Source organism: Bipolaris zeicola, assembly GCF_000523435.1.
Source record: "Bipolaris zeicola 26-R-13 unplaced genomic scaffold scaffold_14, whole genome shotgun sequence".
Classification (NCBI taxonomy): domain Eukaryota; kingdom Fungi; phylum Ascomycota; class Dothideomycetes; order Pleosporales; family Pleosporaceae; genus Bipolaris; species Bipolaris zeicola.
In genome coordinates, this window is record NW_006912063.1 from 196,397 (window position 1) to 211,721 (window position 15,325).

The 15,325-nt window shown below is 51.7% G+C and overlaps 7 protein-coding genes across 7 annotated transcripts; 5 read left to right on the forward strand and 2 right to left on the reverse strand.

Moving 5' to 3' along the window:
- Positions 1-610: 610 nt before the first annotated feature.
- COCCADRAFT_1695 (uncharacterized protein) lies at positions 611-1,472 on the reverse strand (the record flags this gene model as incomplete). The annotated part of the gene is made up of 2 exons (XM_007710044.1): positions 611-1,301; positions 1,369-1,472. 2 exons carry the CDS (start codon positions 1,470-1,472, stop codon positions 611-613), a joined length of 795 nt encoding a protein of 264 aa, XP_007708234.1.
- Positions 1,473-1,961: 489 nt separating this feature from the next.
- Positions 1,962-2,682, reverse strand: COCCADRAFT_1696 (uncharacterized protein; the record flags this gene model as incomplete). Its single annotated transcript, XM_007710045.1, has 4 exons — positions 1,962-2,018; positions 2,072-2,287; positions 2,344-2,516; positions 2,571-2,682. The coding sequence occupies 4 exons, from the start codon at positions 2,680-2,682 to the stop codon at positions 1,962-1,964; spliced, it is 558 nt and encodes a 185-aa protein (XP_007708235.1).
- An 869-nt stretch (positions 2,683-3,551) lies between these two features.
- On the forward strand, positions 3,552-6,499 carry COCCADRAFT_1697 (uncharacterized protein; the record flags this gene model as incomplete). The annotated part of the gene is made up of 4 exons (XM_007710046.1): positions 3,552-3,565; positions 3,616-3,671; positions 3,930-5,938; positions 5,993-6,499. 4 exons carry the CDS (start codon positions 3,552-3,554, stop codon positions 6,497-6,499), a joined length of 2,586 nt encoding a protein of 861 aa, XP_007708236.1.
- Positions 6,500-7,731: 1,232 nt separating this feature from the next.
- Positions 7,732-10,880, forward strand: COCCADRAFT_85693 (uncharacterized protein; the record flags this gene model as incomplete). Its single annotated transcript, XM_007710120.1, has 7 exons — positions 7,732-7,873; positions 7,929-8,158; positions 8,216-8,524; positions 8,575-9,804; positions 9,880-9,990; positions 10,042-10,596; positions 10,650-10,880. The coding sequence occupies 7 exons, from the start codon at positions 7,732-7,734 to the stop codon at positions 10,878-10,880; spliced, it is 2,808 nt and encodes a 935-aa protein (XP_007708310.1).
- A 614-nt stretch (positions 10,881-11,494) lies between these two features.
- On the forward strand, positions 11,495-12,944 carry COCCADRAFT_33369 (uncharacterized protein; the record flags this gene model as incomplete). Its single annotated transcript, XM_007710079.1, has 3 exons — positions 11,495-11,868; positions 11,946-12,717; positions 12,777-12,944. 3 exons carry the CDS (start codon positions 11,495-11,497, stop codon positions 12,942-12,944), a joined length of 1,314 nt encoding a protein of 437 aa, XP_007708269.1.
- An 855-nt stretch (positions 12,945-13,799) lies between these two features.
- On the forward strand, positions 13,800-14,750 carry COCCADRAFT_23002 (uncharacterized protein; the record flags this gene model as incomplete). The annotated part of the gene is made up of 1 exon (XM_007710061.1): positions 13,800-14,750. One exon carries the CDS (start codon positions 13,800-13,802, stop codon positions 14,748-14,750), a length of 951 nt encoding a protein of 316 aa, XP_007708251.1.
- Positions 14,751-15,027: 277 nt separating this feature from the next.
- Positions 15,028-15,270, forward strand: COCCADRAFT_85560 (uncharacterized protein; the record flags this gene model as incomplete). Its single annotated transcript, XM_007710121.1, has 1 exon — positions 15,028-15,270. The coding sequence occupies one exon, from the start codon at positions 15,028-15,030 to the stop codon at positions 15,268-15,270; it is 243 nt and encodes an 80-aa protein (XP_007708311.1).
- Positions 15,271-15,325: the final 55 nt, after the last annotated feature.

Sequence of the window (15,325 nt, forward strand, 5' to 3'; positions counted from 1 at the left end):
AGCTAATGGCAGTGAAGCAGTGAATGGTGATTAAGGCGGGTAAGAGGTGAGATAGGGTCTGTCGAGTGGCTTGGCTGCGATGTGAATTGGCAGGGAAGGCGTGATGGGAGTCGTTTGTTAGGAAGGAGACGTCATCAGATGCTCTGAACAGTGTGGCAAGGCCTCAAACCAAGTCACTGATAGGTCCCAGAATCTTAGAGTCCTCTTTACTTTTGCTGTATCTGCCAGTTCCATGCTGCTCGGGTTCATGTTTGTTTGTATTGTGGGCTGCGTTTGTCTGATATGAGATAGCGGTGTCGGACTTTCTGTCTACTGACCCAATGACACTCTTCACAGGTGCTATTTTCTTGTCTGAATTAACAATATCAGCAAGTTGAGATTTGTCTTTCTAATAAGACAAAGACTTGCCACAAAGATCGATTCTATTGAGAATAGCTAAGTCCAATGGGCTTCTGATACCCATGAGATCTGAGCAGAATCTCTCAAGTCTTATTTCAGATTTCGAAAAATAAAAATTAACCGCGATACGCTGCCTTTTGCAGTAAATGTGTCCTTGGTTGCCTTAGGCCTGTGTGCATAGCTCAGGTCAAGTGACAACTGATTGCAACAACTACACCGAAAAAGACACAAGCTTCGGCATATCACCCACCGCAGGCACAGGCCCCGTATCGAGGTCTTCTACATAATCACAGCCCACTACCACAACCTTAATATCACATGAACCCCTGATCTGCTCGAGCTCTTCCTCAATCAGATAAGCCATCCTGCCCTCCACCATATCCCAGTCATGCTCCCAATCGTGCGGACCAACCCACTCAACAGTGAGCTTACGTAGCCCGCGAAGATGACCGAGGACACGCAGCGTGGCAAGAGCATCTTTACCAAGGTTGACACTCGGGCTTCGCCGGCCAAGAGCCGGATAGTAGATCACATCGTTGCATTCAAAATACACGCGAAGATTCGTCATAGCACCGACCTGTGCATCCGTCAGGCGGTAGTAGACAGCAAGTTGCATATCCCAATGATATCCATGAAACTCATTTAGTGCAAACGGCAGGAGCCTTGTCTCTGCATGGATTTGGCGGCAGGTCGTTAGTAGGGCTAAACGCCGTCTCCGGAGGTGAAAGTAAGTCGCGAAGTGAAGTTTTCGTCCGCGAGAGCGACACTTGTGACGGCGGGTGCAATTCCTTGTGTCGCATACGCGGATCTGTGTACCGCCGAGTACATGGCCGTAAATTAGTTCCCGCACGTTGGCAGGAAGACGGAGGAAACCTGAGTCTTGCTCGATTTCGATCATAGTGCTGGATTATGTAAGTAAGTGCATGCATACATGACAGATGGAAGCAAACACCACAAAAGTGCACGTACGCGGTGTCAGATTCATCGTCTTCATAAGAGTGGGCAGAATGCTCGTAGGCGCGTGGGAATGAACGCTTAGATAGGCGCCGCTTCAGCCGATTCAAAGGATCCATCGCTTAGGACTTGTAGAGAACATGGGGGCGAGGCTGTGGGGTAGGGTCCAATCGGCAGGCATAGTTTCAATGGAAAGTGAGTGTGAGGACTTGTGATGTTATGGAATAACAACAGGGATATTAATTCAGGGGCGGCTAAAAATAGGTTATCGCCATCTCGATAAGATACCGGGGAGGAGATGGGTCACGAGATCTGCTTTTCTTGATTGCATGCATGTTCCCTGTGGCAAGTGACATGTATAAGGATGGTAGTACTACGATTCTTTGTGTGGAAAATTTTGGAGTTAGGATTGAATGCCTATAAAAGTCCCTGGTGTCCGAAAAACAGAGGATACTAATGATACAGCAGGACGGCTGTTCTTGGCGTGGACAACGCGAACAGAGCGGGGATTATTTGATGCGAGGACATCCGAAAAAAGCAATGAGCTTTACAAGGCTGTTTAATTAGTAAGTATACTGCCACCTCGTTCACGTGCTATATGCTTTGTTTTAGTCCTTCTTTGAAATAGCCTTGAAGTCCCAGTTGTTCAAGTAACCGGCACCAATCTAGTTAAATGTCAGTATCACGCTCAGCAAGCATCTCTCACAAGAGCCCTTACGCAGAGATAGGTTGCAAAGCTAACCCAGCCAAGGTATGGCGCGAGCAGCCATCCACAGACGGGATCAACTTGTCCCCAAACATTGATAAGATAGGCGATCGTCCCACCAAGAGCCAGGATGTCAGCTGAAGCAGCAATAGGTTGACCAATGCCAAAGTAGAGAGGCGTCCACAGAAGGTTCAAGGCAAGCTGGATGGAATAGAGGGTAGCTCCGTGCTGCATGTTGGTAAGTTGGGCGGTCATATTTATGGTTCAATTGAGCGGTAACATACCTCGGCAAGAGCAACCGTGTTAGGGTTCATGGAGGATGTTCCAGTGGTGTATGCGCGGTAGGCCGTGTAGCCCATGGTTGCATACAATGCTGTCCAAACCGGGCCGAAGACATAGCCTGGCGGATGTAGAGGAGGTTGCTTCAAGGTACGATATGCTGTCTGAGACACACTTGCTATTTTCAATATTAGAGCTCTTCCCAATTGCACCAGCTTGGTGAAGGACTCACGACTAATGACAAAGCCAGTAGCTGTTCCGCAGACGACCGGCAGCAGGATGGACACTGCTGGGTTTTCAAAGACAAAGCTTGGGAGGGTGAGGGAGGGGATGTAGGTCGTCATGGCTGCGCTGGGGCTCGGCTAGGGGGGTGTGATCAACGTGTACCTGCGCAAAGTATGCAATGGCCCTGGGAAAAGGTGCCTGTGGAAAAGGAAAAGCCGGCTGCACTCCGCATCTCGTGATAACCTGGGCGTCGAGCATAAAGCGGGCCTGCCAATCATCAGCCTCGGCCCTCCACGAGAGCAACGCGTTCACGAGCCGGCCCACTTTCCGCGTAGCCGTGCGGCGCTAGCCCCGTCTCAGCCGCCCTCGGGCTTCTCCAGCCGCCGCGACCAACCTCACCCTTCCTTCTGTCATCTCCATCTCCGCCGGCGTCGTTCAGCCGGGAGTCACTTTAGCACATCGTGAGTGCACGAGCTTCTCGTCCTTTGCCTCCCCCCCAATTGTTCGTACCCCGTCATTCCTCTTGTACAGCTATCTCCATAGCTCCTACTGCTTTGTCCCCGTGGCCCTGCGCCTCGGCCTCCCTCCAGCCACCTCTCTGACCTTGTCTACGTGCGCCGCTGCTCGTGTGCGATCAATCGTGCCGGGTGTCTGTGGTAGCCATCCTCATCTTGTCACTCCTTACATGCCTCTTCTCCCTCGTTACTAGTCGCGCCCTTTTCTCACCGTCTTGTCTCTTATTTGTTCCCTCTCTGACCGAGCCATCATGGCAAACAGCTACCCAGCCCGATTGCCTGTCGAGCATCCGATATACCCCATCGCATTCTCCCGGCGAGATTGCGCGTCTAAGAGAGCAAAGACCACGCGTCTGGCGCTTATGGTTGGTTGACAGTGCTACCTGTCAACTGCCTGAATACCTCTATCCTTCCCCGAGGATTCTAGACACCCGTCGTCCCACGAAGCACCCCAAATCTAAGTAGCCGAAATAATGGATTCGTATACGTAGGTTCATGCCTGACCGTCGCGCGACGAGCAATGCTGACAATTGACAGCGCCACTCACGAGGAGGCCAGACCGCCTGCCGACACATACAGGCGTCGCTCACCAGGTAGGTTCTAGATTCCTGTTTGGGGTCAGCGCGCATCTCTCGGTTATCGTATCGTGGATCTGCACATCGCTACTCTTGTTGCGCGTTTGTCTTCGAACGCGATCGTTACACACTCCATGTTTCGCCTGATTGCGCGGTCCGAAGACGTGCAGCTGCTACTATAGAGTTCATCGCTCTGGGCGTCGCGTTGACTCATCTCCCAAGCTCAGGAACCTTCTGCACCATCTCCAAGAAACTTGGCTAACATGCATTCCAAAGGCTCTGGAGACCGCAGGACTGGCAGGCGGCGGTCGCGGTCCCCCCAGAATATCGACCGTTACCAACCCGATCGTGCCCGCGATTACGATGGACCCCGACGTGATGGAAATCGCCGCCGCTCCTCTCCTCCGCCAGTACAGGCCGGCATCGACAGATATGTGCCTGGGCAAGACAACTTCGCACCGACATTTACGACAAACCCGGTCCCGAACCCCATGCATCTCGAATATCAGGTTGGATTCAACTACTTCGCCGAGTGGTGGCGCGTTGAGCAACTCATGAAAGAGGAGAAAGAACGCGCTAAGAATGGCGGTCGTAAGCCCGGTCTCAAAGGCGAGCGCGAAGCCCGTGAGGAGCGCGGCAAAGAACGTGAGCAGATCCAAGCAGCCTACGACGAGTACAAGGAGAAGCTGCAGGTGCAGATGGCCAAGACATTCGTTGAAAAGCACAAGAATGAAGAATGGTTCAAGGAGCGATATGACCCAGAGTACGACTTGGCATTCAAGGAGAAGCTTCGCCAGTACCGCCATGGTATCTACGAGGACTGGGAGCGCCAGATTGACGATGGTTACTTTGATGAATTCACACTCGAGGGTATCTACAAGAATGACTCAAACGGAGCTGGCGGCATTGTTGAGAAGGAAGAGGGAGAAACAACAGCTGCTAATGAAGTCTTAGGTGTGGGCGACCTTCTCCCATGCAAAGGCGGCGAGATTCGCGACGAGACCGCTTTCCAACCAACGCTGCTCATCAAGACAATTGCGCCAACTGTCAACCGCGAGAAAGTCGAGGAGTTTTGCAAGGAGCACTTGGGAGAGGGCCCTGGTGGGTTTAAGTGGCTTAGCATGAGCGATCCAAACCCCCTTAAAAAGTGCCACCGCATCGGCTGGGTCATTCTCAATCCAAGCGACGAGCAGCCAATGATCATTGACGATCGTGGTGACGGACGTGATGTTGATGACGAAGAAGGCGCCATGGACGTGAAGCCCGAAGTTACTCAGGGGACACAGAGTACTGCGCACAAGGCTCTCGAAGCGCTCAACGGAAAAACAGTAAACGACGAGGTCAGGGGCAACTTCACCTGCCACGTTGGTATCCATGAGCCACCTGCCGCTCCACGCAAGAAAGCGCTCTGGGATCTCTTCTCTGCGCCCGAGAGAATCGAGCGTGATCTTGAACTTGCCGAGCGACTAGTCAGGAAGCTCGATTCTGAACTCAAGGCCGGTCACGAGGATCAGTTCTCGAATGTTGACGGCGTTAGTAAAATCGAGCAGCGGGTCGAGGACCTGCGCGAAAAGGGCTGGCTTCAGCCTCCTGCAAATGCACCGGCCCCCATGAAGAAGGAGCGAGACCCAGAAGAATTGGAAGAAGGTGAAGATGAAACAATGGAGGACGATGAGGGCACCTTTGACGATGAAGTTGATGACGAGGAGCTCTTGGTCAAGAAGAAGAAGTTGGATCTGCTGATTGAATACCTGCGCCGGGTGTACAACTTCTGCTTCTTCTGCGTCTTTGAGAGCGACTCTGTCCATGAGTTGATTCGCAAGTGCGCTGGAGGACATCTTCGCCGGCCACGTGCTAGTCTTACTACGGCTGCAAAGGCGACGGCAAAGGCCACAGCTTCCGGAGAACCGTTCCCTTACAGGAAACAAGAAGCGTCAGGCGAGGCTGAGAACGGAGAGAGTGGAAGTCCAGTACAAGAGCGCAAACCTATGCGTTTGAGCACCAAGAACCAACAGCAACTGCAGCGGGCTTTCAACTGGGTCAAGACATATGAAGAAAAGCTCCTTCAGCTGCTTGAGCCTGAAAACGTTGACATTCGCAAGCTGGGCGGCAAGCCGCTGGATGAAGCGATAGAAGATGAGCTTGCTCGATATGTGAAGCAAGAAGACGAATCTAAGTGGCGATGCAAAGTTCCAGAGTGCACCAAGCTATTCAAGGGCGAACATTTCTGGCGCAAGCACATTGAGAAGCGTCATCCTGAGTGGCTTGAGCAACTACAGAAGGACGTAAGTACTTGTGGGGATTATCCTAACGGTTGGATTTTGCTAATTCGAATACAGCTGCGCCTTGTGAATAGCTATGTTCTCGATCCTGCACACATTGCGCCGTCGCGCAGCGATGCCAATAGCAACGGCCACTTCCCAATGGGTAACCATGTTCAGGCGACTGGAACTCCGCGAGGATTCAACCTGGCCAACATGAGCATGGCGATGGCGGGAGGCAATGGAATGCAGAATGGAATGCACATGGGCGGCATGTTCAATCCTGCCATGGGCGGCACCTGGGACCCTGCTGCTGCTCATGATGACCGTGCAGGACCTATGCGACGGGGCGGCCATCGCTTCAACAACCGTACAGGGCCTTACGACCGACAGGCTCGTGATGGACGTAGTCGACCGGCTGTTAACGGCGGCCGTCTGACACCTCCACGCGGTACGCGACCCGGACCTCAACGCTACGGCGAAGGTGGACCTGGACCTGTACAGTCTGTGCAAGGTCGATCTATTAAGAGTTACGAGGACCTAGATGCGGTTGGCGGAGGCGGCGGCGGAGAGCTCAATTACTAAGCTCTGTAATTAGTGTGGGGTCCCTGCAGCCACGGTCACGGTGTAAGATGGTAACAGGGTCGGCGTTGACAAGGCTGCTTTTTTCTCTCTCTCTGTTATCCCTGATTGAAGGCTTCCCCAGATTGCCTTGATAGTTTGCTTGGGAAGGATAGGTACTGGGCGGTGTCTTGAGAATGTTTCATCATTGACTGTGGTCTGGGCTTGTTTAGGCCCATGGGGGGATTGTGTATGTACGTCTAAGTAAATAAGCCCAAATCCAGATTGATAGCCACAACAACCGGTTGGCAGGTGCAGAGTCATTGTAGGTAAGCAAGTTTTCAGGGGGCATCGTCATATGAGCACTAGAGGTGCGAAGAAAGCTGCAATGTGACCAGGTTGGGCATCAGCCATGGGGTGGAGCCAACACCCGCCAGGAACCGAGACAGATGCAATGACTGGGCCAATGGGCAGGACATGTGCAATATCAGTTTTTGTTGCATGCACAAGGCTATCCTCGCCGCCAAGGGAGAGCTTTTGGCAGGCTAAGCGATGCGGCGGTTGTGATTGATGAGATGGTGGAAGCCAGTGAGATCAGACTCGGGCCGGCCAGGCGTAAAAGGTGACAAGACAAAGCCGCCCCCTATGCAGCGTCAGCATGAGCGAGGGGAATCCATCCTGTTGTAAGATAAGGGACGGGGAGTGGTAAGCAGAGCAGGAGGGAAATGAAGTTGTGCACGCGGCCAAGGCGCAGAGATGCCGTGCCATCCTAGAGCAGCGTCGTGGATCCTGACGGGCCCATACGTAACCGGGATGGTGGGCGGGGATTGCGTCACTCAGCCACAGATGAGTGCGCCGCCGACCTTCGCTGCAGTTCCGTCAAAGCCCTTTTGAAGGGCAACAACGGGCGGTGCAGGCGGTGCAGGCGGTGCAGGCCCCATTCCGCCTGCTGGCCTCCGTTGCTGTGCCCACATCTCCACACTTGCACCAGCCTCAGACGCAGCCACAAGCACAGCGACGTGCTATTCCGGGCGTCATAAACACGCGTCGATCCCCCCCCCCGCCAGATCGCTTCAGGCTACCTTTTTGCATGCGCATTTTTATACCGTGTCGCCCTTTGCTCGCGTCGAAGCTCCTTAGCCCGGGTCGGCCTTACCCCTACAGTGGGTGGTGGTACTACTATTAATTCAGGCACGCCCACCCATTCCAACCCCCCACCTACCATTCAGCTCAGCGGCGCTACCCAGCCCATCACCATGAGTCCCCAGACTACCGCAAGCCACCTCACTGAGCCGGACCGGCCAGCCCACCCAACCCGCAATGACACCAGCTACTCCAAGTTTTCCGTCTTGTCCGTGCCGCCTGAGGGTTCCATCTTGACCGGCAAGCAGGAGCACTGTACGCCCTCCTCTTCCAGGCACATAATACCCAAAGTCACTAAACAAACATGCAGACCTCAAGCGTGAACTCATATCGAGACAGACAAAGTACGAAATATCCGAGCTTTCCTCTCCTACGGCTTTGAGGCGCTTTGGCGCACCCTTTCGCTCGGATGCAGGCGAAGTTGCGCCCGAAGATTCTGAACTGCCCCTCCTCCGCTACATTTTTGTCAACCATGTGCGAAATTTCCCCTTCTTGGACAAAGCCAAGGAAAAGGAGTTCTGGCAGGACAAACTTCAAGTCGTACGTTGCATGAGGCCAGAACCCGTGGACAGGGAGCTGACAACAGTGCCGCCCTAGTTTTTGGAATCGTTCGCGAGCAAAGACATTTCGTCTTCAGAGGACCGCCTCGAGGAGACCAAGCGAAGGAAACTGGCACTCAAGGCCGAGAAGTTGGTCGAGCTCATGATGGTCTCCGGTATTCCGACCGCGTCGGGCTACGAGGAGAGAATTCGCTTTGCAGAAATGGAAATCGTCGACCGACAAGCTGACGAAAAGGGTCTCACGATGAATGCGCCGAGCGGTCATTCTATTAATGGCTGGGATGTAAACGTTGCGGGCGTCAGGACAACATCGGTGAAGAGACACCTTCGATATCATACACATGCAGTAAGTCAATGTCTGCGCATAATGGCACAAGTCTAACATAAGAACTCTAGGAGTACATTATACGTGTCAGACAAGGACATGGCCAAGATATTTACATTGGTCGTCGATATGCCGATTTCGTTCAATTACACAAGCGGATACGCCTTGAGCTCCCCGGCAAGGTTCTCGCTCCGCTACCCCGGAAGAATGCCAAAGATGGAATCCTACAATCAAATGCCGATGACGACGAAGTTAGTTCCATCTCCTCGGAATCTACTCAAGGACCGCCTCCTATCGAATCCAATGAGAGCAGCGGTGGTGGTGGTGGTGGTGGTCTTAGGAGCTACATTTTTGGTGGCGGACACAAGAAAAATGCATCGCAAAGCTCACTAGGAAAGCGTTCACCACGGCCTTCAGGGGAGTTTTCTGGATACAAACCCCCTCGCAAACTGTACCGAGAAGAGCAGCGTGTTTCCCTTCGTGCGTTCTTGCGATCATTCTTGCACAATGAGCGGATTGCACACTCAAATGCCATGGCTGAGTTTCTCACACGCGACCCTATAGAAATCAATGAAGAAGAAATGGAGGACATTCAGAGACGAGAAGAAATGGACCAAAGGCGCATAGAAGAGCAAAAGCAATTTTACGAAGTCGCACGACAACGAGCAGCAGAGCTCGATATTCATATGGAGAAGTTCAGACGAGAGATAGTAGAGAGCAATGGACTTTCTCATCTGTTTCAGGAGATCAGGGTTAAAAACAGTATCAGGGAACTCAAACCGGAGTATCAAAAGTTTGCCGAGTGGCTACGGATAGAAGTTGCTGCCACTCTCTACCACTTGTTCTTGGCAGAAGACAATTCCCCGGAGCTTTTTGCCCAGGCGAAACGCATACATTCTTTAGTGCCATACGGCGTTCTAAAAAACGTCATCAGGATTGCCAACCCGGCAGCCGTCATGAGCGGAGTTTTGGATCTTTTCCTTGCACAGCCCTTCGGCGCTCGATCGCTTTTGCAGCGTATATTTGGCATGGCTATCAACGATGGCGTTAACTCTGTGCAAAAGACCATCACCATCCTCGCATCAACAAGGATCAAGGACGATGTGCTCTGCGACAAGATTAAAGCATACGTGCAAGCTGATGAGGGTGTAAAGGATATTATCCGTCAGGAGGCTGCGAGCGAGAATGTGGATGTTGTGGTCACCATATTGCGATCAGAGTACTTTCAACCAGAGCTGAGCCCGCAGCAGGTCGAGAAGGTATTCAATGCTTATGTTGCCTGGAACAACGCAGTCGAAAATGTGAGATCGAGACGGCTTAGTCGAACAGCTAGCCGGCGAAGCACTACCAGCACATCAACTAACGCGACCGATCAGGTCGAAAAAGAAATGCGCTCAGGCGCAGAGCTCTTCGCTCACCTTAAGCAATACCTGAAGCTCTGCTTACGTCAAAGAGATAAGCTTATGATGCTTCAAATCATCGAGGAGGTAAGCTTGTCTAAAACTAAGATTACACTAACAATGACTGATGGATTATAGCCGACAACACTGCAACTATTCCGGGATTTGTTCACCATCTTTTATGAACCCTTGGTTCGCGTCTACAAGTCTGCGAACGTCTACAACAGTATTACTGACTTTGCCCTTTTCGCCGATGACACTATCAAGACGATTGAAGCATGCCAACGACAGGAAGTCTCAGCTGACCCCAACCAAACCGTTCAAGCGTTTATCGATTTGTGCGCCCGTCATGAGGACAATTTCTACAAGTTCGTTCACGAAGTGCACAAGCACGACAACGGTCTTTTTGACCAACTTATGGGCTGGCTGGAGGGCATCTTGGACTTCTTGCGCCATGGTCCTGGAAGTGGTGGTAAGCTCGACATGAATGCACTCTTCCGGGGCGCTATAGACTCGAACTTGATCGACAAGGAAAAGGCAATTAGCGAGATCAATAGTTTGATCAAGTGGCAAATGGCCAGGAAGAAGTGGCACTCGGACAAGACGAGGCAGAAGATGGCGAGCGGGGACGAGCCTGATCCACTGATTGGCGGTATTGCTGGCTTCAAGTCTAGCGACTTTGGCCTCAACGCGGTTTGTTCTCACCAACCCATGAAATTCGCGCTTGCGTACTAACACTGTTGCAGATGGATCTCCAAGACCTTGAACTTGATGACAACGGCAGCGATTCAACCGATTCGGAAGACATGGATGATGCAGACGTTGCAGACCCGATTGAAGCTGAGCGCAAGAGTAGAGCCAAAGCTGCGGACCGGTTACGCAGGAAGGCAGGCGAGCCTGAGAAGCCGCATATCGAAGAGCTATACAAGCTCAACGATAGTTTCAACAGCATGCTTCGAAGCGTACTTGCGTCCTGAGCCGATTACAACCTCGTCCGGAGATATGTGGATAATCTTTACTCTCTCCCTGTCCTTCTGAATGGTATTACTTTATAGAATTCTATTATGCAAGAAATATATTTTAATGAAACAATGAACACATGTCCTCATCGCTGCACACGGACTCGATGCTCACTCGGATGATGGCGCAGTGCACCGCCACTTAATCTAGGAACGAGCCTGCCCAATGCACGTTAGCGCGGCTGCACCGCGTGGAGCTAGTGATCAGTCGCATAGCTGTCCTTTAGTGCCAGCCGAAGTGTCGCAACATCCACGCGTTGAATTGCTTACCCTTTTCTCTTTTCTGTACAATGATCTGGCGACTCCGGCACAGGCAGTGCTGATCTTCGTTCTTTTTCCCTTTTTTAAACCACTCGGCAACGTCAATTGCCCCTGCATCCTCGAGTCAACTCAGCCGACCGTTTAACGCACGGCTACTCCCTGGATACTAAGACGACACTGAGTAGGACCCTTTCACCCCACCACCTCGGCTGTTGTCTTGCTTTCTCTCTGAGGGTGTCGCAACCTCGACCTTGGATCCATTGTCCGGAACATTTACAGTAAAAACTATCCTGCAGTGGTAGCCCACCATCATGCCCGCCAAATCGCGATTCACGAGGCTAGACGCCTTTACCAAAACGGTCGAAGATGCGCGCGTTCGTACAACCTCTGGAGGAATCGTCACAATCGTGAGCCTGTTGGTTATCTTCTGGTTAACGTGGGGCGAATGGGCCGACTATAGGAGAGTGACTGTTAGGCCCGAATTAGTCGTAGACAAGGGACGAGGCGAGCGCATGGAAATCGCGTTGAACATATCGTTCCCGCGAGTACCATGCGAACTGATTACGCTAGACGTCATGGATGTCTCTGGAGAACTACAGATGGGTGTAACACACGGTATCAACAAGGTTCGATTGGGCCCGGAGAGAGAGGGTAGCAAGGCCATTGAAATCAAGGCCCTAGATCTGTAAGTGTACTTGGAGTTCTATCTCTGAAGTGGGGCTACATACAGAGAGGGGCAAAGCATACTAACCACGCTTCTAGGCATGCCGATGAAGCCTCCCACCTTGCCCCTGATTACTGCGGTGAATGTTTTGGCGCACCCGCCCCTGCCAACGCGAAGAAGCCCGGTTGCTGCAACACCTGCGACGAAGTGCGTGACGCCTATGCTTCCATATCATGGTCCTTCGGTCGTGGAGAGGGTGTCGAACAATGCGAGCGGGAGCACTACGCAGAGCATCTTGACGAGCAGCGCCAGGAAGGATGCCGTCTCGAAGGTAGCATCCGTGTCAACAAGGTCGTTGGAAACTTCCATATCGCTCCCGGAAAGTCGTTCTCCAACGGCAACATGCACGTGCATGATCTGGAAAACTACTTCAAAGACGAATATGCGCATACTTTCACGCACAAGATCCACCAGCTCCGATTCGGTCCTCAGCTGAGCGATGTAGTTGTTCAGGGTATACAAGATAAGCACCGAGGTTCCGGCCCTGGTAGCTGGTCGAATCACCACATCAACCCCCTTGACAACACCGAGCAGCATACTGACGAAAAGGCTTTCAACTTCATGTACTTTATCAAGGTTGTCTCGACAGCTTATCTGCCCCTTGGCTGGGAGGACGCTGCTCCTCGCCTCACCAAGCATGATGAACTCCTCGGCTCTACCATCGATGCTTCGCACAAGGGTAGCATTGAGACACATCAGTACTCTGTAACGAGCCATAAGCGAAACCTGAAGGGTGGCAATGATGAACAGGATGGACACAAGGAAAGGATTCACGCTCGTGGTGGTATTCCAGGTGTCTTCTTCTCTTACGTAAGTCATACCTTGTTCTTCAATATACAGGTGAGACACGGCTGCTAACCCCTGAATAGGATATCTCACCCATGAAAGTCATCAACCGCGAAGTCCGTGAAAAGACCTTCTCTGGCTTTCTTGTCGGCCTTTGCGCCGTGATTGGTGGTACACTTACTGTTGCTGCTGCTGTTGACCGCGCCCTATACGAGGGTGTGAACAGGATCAAGAAGATTCATTCCCAGTAGTCATAAAACTATCGTGAAACCATGAGAGAAGCGCAGGACAGATGCCATGTCTTGCTGCTTTCATGTAGGGATATTTTTGCGGAGTTCTGGAGTTTGCATTGCTGGTCTAAAGCGAGTTAGATTCGTAGACTGAGATGAAGTCTGTGGGGGGCTAGGTGTGGGCAGAGGTGTAGGAGGATAGAAATTTTCCGGTTCAGGGAACGAACAACTTTTGTATTATTTAGGTTAGGCAATCAAAGAAGAATTCTACGTATCAATATGCATCGCTCGCTGAGTCTGGTAGATGAGAAAATGTCCGTTCGTTTACATGGCAGCGCCATTTGCGGATGTTGCATAGTGGCGACTGTAGAACTGCCTACAATTCAAACGCAGAAAGACAACAACTGTGGAATGTGAGCCTTCATGTTGGGTACCTTGCTTCAAGAGTGAAACGGAGAGTCGGTGGTTTCGCGCCATTGTTTGCAGATAGTTTATTGGTTTGGCTGGCGTAGACGTGTCTAGGCTGCTACCAATTGTCTCAGAAAGAAGGCTGCGATATAAAGTGCGCATTATAGCTTTGATGATTGAGCCTTCCAGATTTACAAATATCAGAGAACTACTGCGTATCCAATATCATATGTTACATATTTGTAGTGAAGAATGAGAGAGTGTGAAGATGTAGGAGTACCAAGGTGTCGTTCGACGTCGGAAGAGTCATTGGCGTTGACCAATGAGAAGTGTCTTAGGATGACATCGTGGCTTGGCGGCGCACGGCCAGTCAGCCTTTATATACGGCTCCATCATCAGTCAACTTGCTTACACACCTCCACATCTCTCTCACACTCGCCCAAACCCACTGGAATCATTTCAGCAGCCATGAACGACCAGCCCCGAGGACGAGGACGTGGCCGTGGCCGCGGCCGTGGCAACTGGAGTGTCTCTTTTACACCACAGAACAACGATGGCGATCAGATGATGGTTGATGGCGACTCCTCGCGTGGACGAGGTCGAGGCCGAGGACGTGGGAGAGGTTTTAGAGGAGGCCAAAATCACTTCCAACACGACAACCGCTCACGAGAGCCACCTATCGATATCGAAAAAGTCAAGTCAAACCCATCCTACCCACTTATGGAAGGTTTTCTCGGGCGCCGTTACGATGCAGCCAACAAGCTACTCAATCTCTCCGCCATTGCCAGCGACCAGGAAATCCTCCAATCCGGCGTATTCGCCACAGAAGGAGCCCAAAAGAAGTTTTTCCCTGCCCTTATGATTGTTTGCGACGCCATCCTCGAGACTCAGGAAGCAAAAGAGCAAGCGATCCACAGCGTTACAATGTCTGGCAACAATCTTCAAAATACGCACGCTGTTTACCAACTCTGTAATCACTTTCGCCACATTCAGAACCTTGACTTGAGCAACAACGCTTTTGCGACGCTGGACGCGCTCAAGCCATGGAAAGGCCGTTTCAGAAACGTCGAACATCTCATCATCGATTCATTTCCCTCGTCAAACTGGGAAGACGAGATCATCTCGTGGTTTCCCAAACTCAAGATTCTGAACGGCAAACAAGTGCGTCCCGGCGTGGCGCCAGGGGCAAATGCACAGCCACAGCAAATACCCCAATCCAACACCCCAGTACCCGCAGCCGCAACAATGGATCCAGAGCAGCAGAGAAAAGAAGAAATGATTCTTTACGTTCAGCGCGAAACCAATCTCACACGCGACTACGCAATTCAGTGTCTGGAAGCGGGCCAGTGGAACCTCGAGCAAGCAGGTGCTTTATTCGCTCAAAGTCGCGATTCTCTACCACCGGAGGCTTACAACTAAGGATCGTCTACCCAAAAGCATGAACGCCATCGACATGTGCTTCTCCTGTGGGCCTAGGAACACGATCATGTGCTCCACTTGAGGTTGTTGAGTGGAAGAGAGCTCGTCCAATAGGGCACGTCGTAAACATTACAAGAACGACTGCCTGTATATGACGATCGGGACCCAAAAAAAGAGGAGGACCCCTACACTATTGCTGTATCAAGACCAAACCACGCGAACTCGAAATCCTACACTTCTTCTCATCCACACGTGTACCAGTAGTCTTTCAGCACATATGGCCTTCCTCACCACTACATACAAAACACGCTATGGAGCTTCGACTTCTTACCCAGCACATACATACAGTACCACCCACCTCTTCCCTCCCACCCACGAAATCCACCAGCGACATCTCTACTATTGGATACCGCCTTGTCTACCCTCCACACCCATCCACTACGAAAGCGCAGAGCGCTCTTTCTTCTTCTTCTTCTTCTTCTTCAACAAACTATCTTTCTTGTACCTGAAGTCTAAATAGCACACGCTCAGCAGAGCTTAGAGCATAGCATGGCGTCCCTTTTTGTTCCAATTCT